The 12,156-nt window shown below is 46.7% G+C and overlaps 1 protein-coding gene across 1 annotated transcript in view; it reads left to right on the top strand.

The window, feature by feature from the left end:
• The window catches only part of CDHR1 (cadherin related family member 1), a 366,668-nt gene that overhangs the window by 124,989 nt on the left and 229,523 nt on the right, over window positions 1-12,156 (top strand). The window contains 1 exon segment of the mRNA XM_075347300.1: window positions 7,763-7,879. Within this exon segment, the coding sequence (XP_075203415.1) occupies window positions 7,763-7,879 (117 nt within the window).

Below are 12,156 nucleotides of genomic sequence, written 5' to 3'. Positions count from 1 at the left end.
ATATAATGCTGCAAAAGGAAGAATATCTTCATATACAGAAATGTTAATGGTTTCTTTTCATCAATTAACAAAATACTAAGTTAATGAACATAACATAATTCTAAATTACATCAATATTTGGTGTGACCTCCCATTGCTTTCAAGACAGCATGAAGGCATCAATTCTTGTAAGTACAGTTGCACACAACACATAATGTAATTAGAACACACTGCACAAAACTGCCATGCAAGATTTAGGCAGGTGAGGTAAACATACTGCAAAATAAGAATGCTTCAGAAATACAAGTGCTAAGAGTTTTTTTTATAATTTAACAAAATGCAAAGCTACTACTGTAGATCAAATCAATATTATGTGTAATCACTTTCCAGCCTGGGAAACAGTATCAAAAGATTAACTCCTTTACGTACACTTGTACACAGTTTTTGAAGAATCTTGGCAGCGAGATTGTTCCAAACATGCTGGAGAACTAACCACAGATCTGTGGATGTAGGCTGGTGTAAATCCCTCTGTCTCTTCATGTAATCAGACAGTCTTCATGATGTTGAGATCAGTGCTCTGTGGGGATGAGAGCATTACTTCCAGGTCTCCAGTTCTTTACACTGAAAATAGTGTTTAATGTTTTTGAGATGTTTTCAAAATTTTACTTCAAGATTTTCTACCATTGCACAACATTATCATGTCCGTTGTTCCTGTGATTTCCATAATTCCGTGAGAATGAGTAGTTTTGGAAACGATTAAGATGAGCTGAGGGAAAAAAAAAGAAGCTTGGTGCCTTTTGGTACAATAACGTCATGATGGGTTTGTAATACCAGGGTAGTACTGAACCACCACAGAGCTGCTCACCTTGTGCGATTGTGCAGTGAGCAGTACAACACTGGGGGTCATCGTATGATGTAGGTAACAGGCATCAGACTCAGCAGCCATTCACATTCGTTTGTGATGTTTGAACATGAACCCAAGAAATTAACATGAAGTCTATGGGAAAATGCTGAATCTTACATACTGATAGAAAGTGTAGATGAAATACCAAGAAGGTTCAAGGGATCAATATTTGTTTTTAAATGCTACTCAAGAGTATATATATATATATATATATATATATATATATATATATAATATATATATATAAATAAAAAAAAAAAAAACATTCAACAGGCAGGCACAAAATTAGAGATCTTTATCCAAATGTTTGCTTGTTTGTTGTTTTCATATTTAGCATTCTCCTCATTCTCAATGTGATTACCAGAGATAGCGGAGTCCTGCGCTCTGCTAGTGTTCAGCACTCCCATTAAGATTGAATAAAGCAAAGATGAGTATGCTCAACCACTGTTCTATTCCAATGAGTCTCTTCAGAGCCCTGTTTTTGGGATCAGTAGGGGACCGTGTGACTAGACCCTCTTAGTGTGCAGTGTGTGCAGTGTGAGAATTCAAACGTCTACAGTCACATAGAGTGACTGAAAACTTTGACCTCATATTTGGACAACCCCTTTAATGCTCCTAACATAAATAAAAACTTAGTATCCCTTAACTTGTCAGATGGAACAATACTTAGTTAACATAGCCGTGTATCACGTAAACTTACAAGTTATGAACTGTTAAATGTTTACAGGATCAGAACTAATAATGGTACAAGAATACTGTACATCACCAGAACCACCAGAGGTACAGAAATACATAACTAGAACCCCTATCAGTGCAGAAATATGTCACCAGACTCACAGAAGTACAGAAATACATCATTAGAACCACCAGCAGTACAAAATTATATCATCAGAACTGCCAGCAGTAGAGAAATACATTATCACAATGACCAGCAGTACAGAAATTCATCATCAGAACCACCAGCAGTACAGAATTTGATTATTGGAGTCAACAACAGTACAGAAAAACATCATCAGGACCACAAGCAGTACAGAAATTAATCACCAGCAGAAAAGAAAAACATAATCAGAACCACCAGCAGTGCAGACATACATAATCAGAACCAATAGAAGTACAGAAATTCATCAGCAGAATGCATTCATATAACCCCCATCTACATTTACACATCAACTGTAATGTCAGGTCTACCCCATATACATTTGTATGGCATGAACCTACAACCCCAACAATTATAAAGAGAGTTAATAGGCATCAAACCAAGTCATCAAGACTTATCAGTCATCAAACCAAGGACCATACAGGAACCACAGTACTGATGAGAATTATTCAGTATTACAAATATAATTTACATCCAGGTACCTTTTATAGGTGATGTTTTTGATTGCAGTCGTCTCTTTCTTTTCTTCATCTTCTCCTGATGTGATGATTATTTTTCACAGCTACAGTTTGTCTCTGCAAACTTCCATCTTCTCTGCTCTTCTGCAGCACATCCCCACAAGATACCCTTACAATACACCCCTCTTTATCACCCACCAACCACTCTCCACATACTAGTAACTACCGCAATCTATCCAACATAAAAACTATTCCCCTCTCACCCACTCCACCGCCCGCTCTCTCTGGTGCGCTTTGGAACGCCCGTTCAGTGTGTAATAAACTGCACATCATTCATGATCTCTTTACCTCCAGCAATCTATCCTTTCTGGGCATCACCGAAACATGGCTGACACCCTTCAACTCTGCCTCCCCAGCTGCACTTTGCTACGGTGGCCTGCACTCCTCCCACACTCCTCGCCCTGGAGGAGTGGGCCTCCTTCTTTCTAACAACTGCAGCTTCACCATAATCCCACCTCTACCCTCCCTTGTCCTGCCTTCCTTTGAAGTGCACTCTGTCCGAATCTATTCTCCCTCCAACCTCCAAGTGGCTGTCATATACAGACCCCCAGGCGCTACCCATGCCTTCCTCGACCACTTCTCTGCCTGACTTCTACACTTTCTCTCTGCTGACATTCCCACCATCATCATGGGTGACTTCAACATCCCCACTGACACCCGCCAATCAGCTGCTTCCAAACTCCTCTCCCTCGCTTCGTCTTTTGGCTTAACTCAGTGCTCCACCTCTGCCACCCACAAAGATGGACACACACTAGACCTTATCTTCACCCGCCTCTGTCCCCTTTCTGACCTCACAACTTCCCCCCTCCCCCTATCTGACCACCATCTGCTGGACTTTTCAGCCCTGTCCTCCTCACCTACCCCCCCTGTCCAGCACCTAGCACATCCCCGCAGAAACCTTGCACACCTCAACATGCACACCCTCGTCGACTCTATCCTTCCACTGTCCTCCATACTGTCCCTCCACGACACACAGTGCCACCACTTTCTACAACACCACTCTCACATCAGCTATTGATTCAGTCGCTCCCCTTGTGCATGGCAGAGTGAGACGAATCAATAGACAGCCCTGGCACAACAACCTCACTAAAAAACCTCGGCAAAGGTCTTGGGCTGCAGAGCGGCGGTGGAAGAAAACGCACTCCCAGGAAGACTTCACCACATTCAAAAATGCAATTCACACATTTCGTTCAGTCCTCACCTCTGCTAAACACGATTACTTCAGAAACCTCATATCCTCTCTAACACACAACCCCAAACAGTTATTCAACACTTTCAACTCCCTCCATCGCCCACCACTGCTCCCTCCAACCTCCCTCATTTCTGCAGAAGACTTTGCCACTTATTTCCAAGAAAAAATCGACCTAATAAGGCAAGTCTTCGCTGCTCAGCCACCACAACCCTTTCATATAACCGACCACTGCCCCTCTCCCATAAACTTCCTCCCCACCATCACCGAAGGAGAGCTTGCACGTCTTCTCTCAAAAGCGCACCTCACCACCTGCGCACTTGACCCCATGCCATCCCACCTCCTCCCCAACCTCACCACCATCCTTATTCCAGCCTTAACCCATCTCTTCAACCTATCTTTAACGACTGGAACCTTCCCCTCTGCCTTTAAACATGCAACTGTCACACCTATCCTAAAGAAACCTTCCCTCGATTCAACCTCTACTACCAGCTATCGCCCCATATCACTACTCCCACTTGCCTCAAAACTCCTAGAACAGCATGTCCATGCTGAACTTTCCTCCCACCTCTCCTCTAACTCTCTCTTTGACAACCTACAGTTCGGCTTCCGTCCACATCATTCTACCGAAACTGCCCTGACTAAAATTACGAATGACTTGCTTACTGCCAAAGCGAACAAGCACTTCTCTATACTCCTACTTCTAGACCTGTCCTCAGCCTTTGATACCGTTGACCACTCCCTCCTATTTCAGACCCTCTCTTCTCTTGGTGTCAGAGATCTTGCCCTCTCTTGGATCTCTCCATACCCCTCAAATCGCACTTTCAGTGTCTCCCACTCCCACACAACCTCTTCATCCCGCCATCTCTCTGTTGGCGTCCCTCAAGGCTCTGTCCTAGGACCCTTACTTTTTTCTATCTACACATTTGGCCTGGGACAACTCATAAACTCCCATGGCTTCCAATACCACCTATATGCCGACGACACCCAGATCGACCTCTCTGGCCCAGATGCCACATCTCTGCTGTCCAAAATCCCGAAATGTCTATCTGCTATATCCTCCTTCTTCTCCTCTCGCTTCCTAAAGCTCAATGTGGCCAAAACTGAACTAATCATCTTTCCTCCGTCTCACCTACACACTCCACCTGATCTATCTATTACAATAAATAACACCATGCTCTCGCCAGTACCCAAAGTTTGCTGCCTCGGAGTGACCTTTGACTCTGCCTTATCCTTCATACCACACATCCAATCCCTCACCACCTCCTGCCGTCTTCAACTCAAAAATATTTCCAGAATCCGTCCTTTCCTCAATTCGCAATCTACTAAAATGCTAGCGCATGCCCTCGTAATCTCCCGCCTCGATTACTGTAACATCCTCCTCTGTGGCCTCCCTGCCAACACGCTCGCCCCTCTCCAGTCCATCCTTAACTCTGCTGCCCGACTGATCCACCTCTCTCCTCAATACCACCCCGCTTCTCCTCTCTGCATGTCCCTCCACTGGCTCCCAATCTTCCACCGCATCCAATTCAAACTACTTACACTGACCTACAAAGCTGTGCATAATCTTTCTCCTCCGTATATCTCTGAACTACTCTCACACTACACTCCAACACGTCACCTCCGGTCCTCCCAAGATCTCCTTCTCTCCTCTCTCATTCGCTCCTCACGCAACCGACTCCAAGACTTCTCCCGAGCATCCTGAGTCTCCTGGAACTCGCTGCCTCAACATGTCAGACTATCCCCTACCCTTGCAAACTTCAAACGGAACCTGAAAACCCACCTGTTCAGAAATGCCTACAATCTACAATGAACTCGCTGCCGCCCGGCCACCGTGCGGAGCTGCCGCCCGACCACCGTGCGGAGCTGCCGCCCGACAACCGTGCGGAGCTGCCGCCCGACCACAGTGCGAAGCTGCCGCCCGACCACCGTGCGGAGCTGCCGCCTGACCTACACCCTACCTATTGTCTCCTCCCCATAATCCTATAGAATGTAAGCCCGCAAAGGTAGGGCCCTCTTCCCTCTGTGCTAGTCTGTCTATTGTAACTTGCATATGTGTTCTGTATGTAACCCCCTTGTCATGTACAGCACCATGGAATTAATGGTGCTCTATAAATAAATAATAATAATAATACTCCTAAATAAAAATATCTGCCCTGTGCTGTGCCCCTAAATAGGTAATTGCCCACTCACTGTGTTCTCTGTACAAAATATGATGCACACAGTGTCCCTCTAATAGTCCATGCCCTCCACATTGCCCTCTCATTTCCATTTTAGAAACCTCTTCACATTGTCCTTTACACTGTGTGCCCCACACAGCCCAGTCTCTACATTGCACTCCCTCATCACACAACCCTCCCCGACACTGACTCTTCATGTTGCACCCTCTCCATACCACCCCCCACCGAACACTACCCAGTCTCTACTCTGTACCCCCTCACATTTTTCTCATCCCATATGGTCTCCTCACTACATCAGCACTCATCCCCCTTTGCTCCCCATACTGTGTCCGCACGCATTCCCAATCACTCCCCATACTGTATCCACATTAATTCCCCCCTTGCTCCTCATACTGTGTCCGTACCCATTCCCCCTCACTCCCTTTACTATGTCCGGATACATTTCCCTCTTTGCTCTCCACACTGTGTCCGCATACATTCCTCCACTCGCTCCTTATACTGTGTCTGCACCCATCTGCACTCACTCCTCATTTTGTGTCTGCATACATTCCCCCTCCACTTCTCATACTGTATCCACATTCATTCCCCCCTCACTCTTCATACTGTTTCCATATGAATTCCTCTTTTCTTCCCCATACCGTCTGCATACATTCTGCCTCATTCTTCATACTGTCTGCATACATTCCCCCTCACTCCCCATACTGTGTCTGCACCCATCCCCTCTCACTCCTCATACTGTTTCTGCGTACATTACCCCCCTTGCTCTCCATACTTTGTCCCCATACATTACCCTCTCACTCCTCATACTGTGTCTGCATAGATTCTCCTATCATTCTTCATACTGTGTCCACATTTATTCTGATTTTTCACTCCATACTGTGTCTGCATATATTCCTTCCACTTGCTCCCTATACTGTGTCTGCACCCATCCCCCCTCACTCTTCATACTGTATACACATTCATTCCTTCTTCACTCATACTGTATCCACATTCATTCCCCCTCACTCCCCATATTGTCCTCAAATATTCTCCTTATTGCTCCCCATACTTTGTACCTATCCCTACTGAGCCTGTTTCCTCATACATATCCTATATCATCTCCCTTTTGTTTCTGATATTGTGTCCTTAGTTTTCTCCATCTTGCCACATTGCGCCACATCCATCCCTCAAGTCTTACCCCCTGATCCTAATAACATAAAATATTGTGTCTTCAGCTCCACTGGAGCACTGAGAATAAACACCGTGCCTATGCAGGGCCGCCGAGTGGCATCAGCGTGATCAACTGACCTGATCACACTGCTTATGTGCCCTGACCTGGAAGTGCCAATGGTCAGGGTTCCAATTGTACTCGCATCTGAAAGACTCAAGTAAAATTGAACACAGGTGCTCTCACTGATCCTGCTGATCTGGAGGAAGAGCTGGAGAGTTCTCCTTGTAGTATGGGTCTAGTCCGGTGAACAAACAGTAATCAGTGATGACCACAATTGTACATAATTGTTGAAGCACTGAGTATTTATCTCTGCTGTTAGAGACGTTTTTTAGAATTGATATTGGATGCAAATTTATTCACTGCCTTCAACACTTCTTGTCCCACATAATTATAGTGCATTATGCAGTAGAAGAAGCTCCCTAGTTCTGAAATAGTAGTAGTGCTTCGACCCAATAAAAGTCCTGAAGTGGACACAGTGTGCACCCTGTAGAGTAATGGCGTGCTTTAAGCACACACATGCTGTTAAACGTGGGGTCATTAAGAAATCCAGTGACTGCTCCCTGTATACTCAATGCTATTGATATACTGTAACTGGTGCTGGTCTTTTTTTTTTCCAGTGGCTTGGTTAGAGAAGTGTGATCTATGTTTATCTAAGGCACTACTCCCACAGTACCAATTAACTTATATTAGATCTATTGTGATGCCCCCATTGGTTTCTTTTTTTACCATGCAGAAGTGTAGATAAGCAGCTTGTCGCAAGGAAGATTAAACATTATAGTTACTGTAAGTGAAGCAGTCAGCTCTCTAGAGCTATTTTCATCAGCAGTGTCCTAAGCATATACAACACTCTAAAAAAAGATCATTTATGACACACATAACACCTTTATTAACACCTTTATTTTCAGAACTCACATAGTGCCAAATTCACAGTGGATCGTCATAGCGGTGTTCTTCGTATCAAAGCCGGAGTGTCACTGGACTTTGAAAAAACAAGAACTCATTTTGTCACAGTCCTAGCCAAGGTAGGTCTTTTTTTTCTATTAGCCTACTTATGGTCAACTTACATGGTGTTTTTTGTATATGTGACGTCCTGGCCTATCAGGTCGTCACAGGGTATTGTGCAATCTGCCCTTCTGCACAGTATCCACTCCTCCTTGGTTACGGATCCTGGTCCTTTGGTGTTTCTAACAGCTTAGCCAGTCAAAATCCTAGGAACACTTTATACCGAACCCACCAGACACAACATTGGGGGGCCTGAATGGAATAGGGCCGCCCATATGGGGGTTTGGTAGGGAAAAAGTGAGAAAGTGACAGAGAAGTGAAACAGGAATGAAAGGAGTAGGAGGTGGAAGGTGACTCTCTGAGAAGGAGAGGTCACTGGTCCGGAGCAGGGCTCCTGGAGTTTACTAGGTGGGAGACGTTGGTCTGGGCCTGGTAGGAGCTGGAACCGCTGTCGCAGGGGATCGCATCAAGGGGCATGGTCTGCCAAGGAGGGCAGCCGGCGGCCTTGAGCCATCACTGGGCAGGGGCCAGGGCACGACGGGGTACGTGGACTCTAGGCTGGGAAGTAGCTTTACGATTCCTGGTAATTTACCTGACGGGGTGAAGACTTCCAGATTCATCCCCAACCCGCTCCAAAATCGGGGTACTAGCACACCGATGGGATAGGACTTTCCCAAATACAGTCCAAAGAAATCCTACGCGTGAACCCTGAGAGCAAGCTCACTCTGTTAGCCATACGGGTGAGCGGGACCTGAAAAGTTTCAAGCTTGAGGGTCCAACTAGTGAGAAGGTGCCACAGAAAAGGCCACAGGCTAACAGCAACACCAAGGGCACGGATCCCAGCGTGCTCCCTCCAGGCTGCACTGGTGCTCAGAATTCTGGTTTACAAGTTGTCGGTGTCATTATTCCTGGACTGAGTGAGTACGCTAAAAAGCCCCCTTTTCCTCTACCTAACGGCACCCCAATCACCAACGCCCAACGGGCCCCGGGGCACAAACCCCCTACCCACGGAAGGGTTAAACATCCTGCTGCTACACCATCGCCACCGGGCTCCCCCAATAGCAGCGGTGGTCTCCTACATTACTACACACTGTGGGTGGCATCTTGAACTTTCTATATCCCCTGTACATACTCCCCCCCCCCTCTCTTCCTTTTTAATTTGAGTGTCCGCGCAGACCACCCGGATCTGGAGACCCCTCGAGCCACCGCGGCTCTGGATCCGAGCGGCTCGGCCGCTGACAGGGGGGCGGTACATATACATTGAAGGTATTTCAACACAACTGTATAACTATACACAACGTATACAGAATGGAACTGGCCCACTGTACAGAAAAGTGCAGTATGAAATTGTTCTGGAAACACTTTTGTCCTTCATGAGGGAAAAAGGGTTTTATGGCTATATATGATGTTTGCGCCAGAAGCTTTGCATTTGCATATGGACATCAGTTCATGAGTACGTATGAGTGAACACTAGTGATGAGCGAGTACTAAAAAGCTCGGGTGCTCGAGGCTCGGGCCGAGCATCCCAAGATACTCGTGCACTCGGCCCGAGCACCGAGCCCAATGTTATCCTATGGGAGACCCGAGTATTTTTATGAAATGACCCCCGGCAGCATGTAGAAACCCTAAAAATGTCACAAAAGTCTCAGAAGAGTGCTCAAATGACATGGCAACAGCATGGGGAAGACCCCTTGAAGCATTTATCACTCAAAAGTCACAGCTGTGAACAATTTTGTCCGCGTTTTACGCCATTTTTACGGACTCACCAGAAAACCTTCAAAAATGACACCAAAATGAATTTTCATGGCAGAAATGTTAAGGGCACATACCCAATAGTGAGATAGAGCTAGTGTATGTTACTTTTTGAGATTAATACATGAAAGATTTTACGTAAAACATTGTGTGGCACTCCGATGTCCCTGAGAAGAGACGGACATGAAGGCCTCTTGAGTCTAATGTGCCCATTTTGAGGAAGTGAGTCTTTGTAGTATTTTCCTTTGCCAGGGCAGTCCAAAATTGGGAGGTTCACCAATACCCCTGCATACAGACGTGCATGAGGGCCTGTAAACCTCAAGTGTCCATTGTCAGGAAGTGGATCTATTGTAGTATAGCCCTTAGGCAGGGCAGCCAAAAATTGGGAGGCTCCACATTGTCCCTGGATAGAGACGTGCATGATGGCCTGTAAACCTGAAGTGCCCATTGTAAGGAAGTGGGTCTATTGTAGTATAGCCCTTTGGCAGGGCAGCCAAAAATTGGGAGGCTCCACATTGTCCCTGGATAGAGACGTGCATGATGGCCTGTAAACCTGAAGTGTCCATTGTCAGGAAGTGGGTCTATTGTAGTATAGCCCTTAGACAGGGCAGCCAAAAATTGGGAGGCTCCACGTTGTCCCTGGATAGAGACGTGCATGAGGGCCTGTAAACCTGAAGTGCCCATTATAAGGAAGTGGGTCTATTGTAGTATAGCCCTTTGGCAGGGCAGCCAAAAATTGGGAGGCTCCACGTTGTCCCTGGATAGAGACGTGCATGAGGGCCTGTAAACCTGAAGTGCCCATTGTAAGGAAGTGGGTCTATTGTAGTATAGCCCTTAGGCAGGGCAGCCAAAAATTGGGAGGCTCCACATTGTCCCTGGATAGAGACGTGCATGATGGCCTGTAAACCTGAAGTGTCCATTGTCAGGAAGTGGGTCTATTGTAGTATAGCCCTTAGAAAGGGCAGCCAAAAATTGGGAGGCTCCACGTTGCCCCTGGATAGAGACGTGCATGAGGGCCTGTAAACCTGAAGTGCCCATTGTAAGGAAGTGGGTCTATTGTAGTATAGCCCTTTGGCAGGGCAGCCAAAAATTGGGAGGCTCCACGTTGTCCCTGGATAGAGACGTGCATGAGGGCCTGTAAACCTGAAGTGCCTATTGTAAGGAAGTGGGTCTATTGTAGTATAGCTCTTAGGCAGGGCAGCCAAAAATTGGGAGGCTCCACATTGTCCCTGGATAGAGACGTGCATGAGGGCCTCAAAACATTGTTCCCATTGCAAAGGAGCGGGTCTCCTGTCATTGTAATGTCCATTCTGAAAGAATGGGCGAAAAAATTTACCACTGGGGGTATACCTGAAACAACGGCCTAACTATTGTAACGGTCATCATGGTGGCGCATGAGGAGAAGGAGGAGCAGTCCAGCGATTATCCAAAGTCCAGAAGTGTGTACCCATGGGTGAGTGGAGATACATGGCAAATTCCCGTTACAAACTTTAAATTCCGCTCTCATTTGCTGGTGGTGTGGTGAAGTCTGGCCCAATCCAACCCTTGTTCATCTTGATCAGAGTCAGCCTGTCAGCATTTTCAGTTGACAGGCGGGTACGTTTATCTGTAATGATTCCACCTGCGGCACTAAAAACACGCTCTGACAAAAGGCTAGCGGCAGGGCAGGCCAGGACTTCCAAGGCGTAGAGAGCCAATTCATGCCACGTGTCCACCTTGGATACCCAATAATTGTAAGGCACAGAGGAATGTCGGAGTACAGTTGTTCGATCTGCAAGGTACTCCTTGAGCATCTGGGCAAACTTAGGATTTCTTGTGGCACTACCCCGCACCTCAGGGGCTGTGGTACGTGAGGGGCTGAGAAAACTGTCCCACATCTTAAAGACTGTTCCCCTACCTCTGGCGGATTGGACTTGTGGCTCGCTCGGCTGTACGCCTTGGTTGTCCACTGATTCCTGACCTATGCCACTAGCGTTTTGTGAGGGGAATGCTTTGCCTACTTCCGTGACTATTGCCTTCCGGAACTGCTGCATTTTGGTTGACCTCTCCGCCTCGGGAATAAGAGACATAAAGTTCTCCTTGTAGCGTGGGTCTAACAGTGTTACCAACCAGTAATGATTGTCGGCCAAGATGTTCTTAACGCGAGGGTCACGAGACAGGCAGCTTACCATAAAGTCAGCCATGTGCGCCAGACTCTTAACAGCCAGTACTTCAGTATCCTGACCAACACGATGACTGAACATGCTGTCCTCCTCCTCCTCCTCCTCCTCCTCCTCCTCCTCCTCATCTACCCTGTCCACTGGCCAGCCACGCTGAACCGAGGATATGACTGGTGTGCATGTCATATCCTCAATTTGGCCGGAGAGTTGCTCCATGTCTTCATCCTCCTCCTCGTCATAGTCCTCCACTGCACGTAGTGATGAGACGAGGCTGGGCTGTGCGTTATCACCCACACCCACTACTGTTTCTTGCTGCAACTCATCGCGCTCCGCCTGCAATGCATCATGTTTGTTTTTGAGCAGAGACCGTTTTAGAAGGCAGAGAA

This window comes from Anomaloglossus baeobatrachus, chromosome 5, assembly GCF_048569485.1.
Source record: "Anomaloglossus baeobatrachus isolate aAnoBae1 chromosome 5, aAnoBae1.hap1, whole genome shotgun sequence".
Classification (NCBI taxonomy): domain Eukaryota; kingdom Metazoa; phylum Chordata; class Amphibia; order Anura; family Aromobatidae; genus Anomaloglossus; species Anomaloglossus baeobatrachus.
Note: the sequence above shows the minus strand (reverse complement) of the source record. Positions and strands in the feature narration are given on the sequence as shown.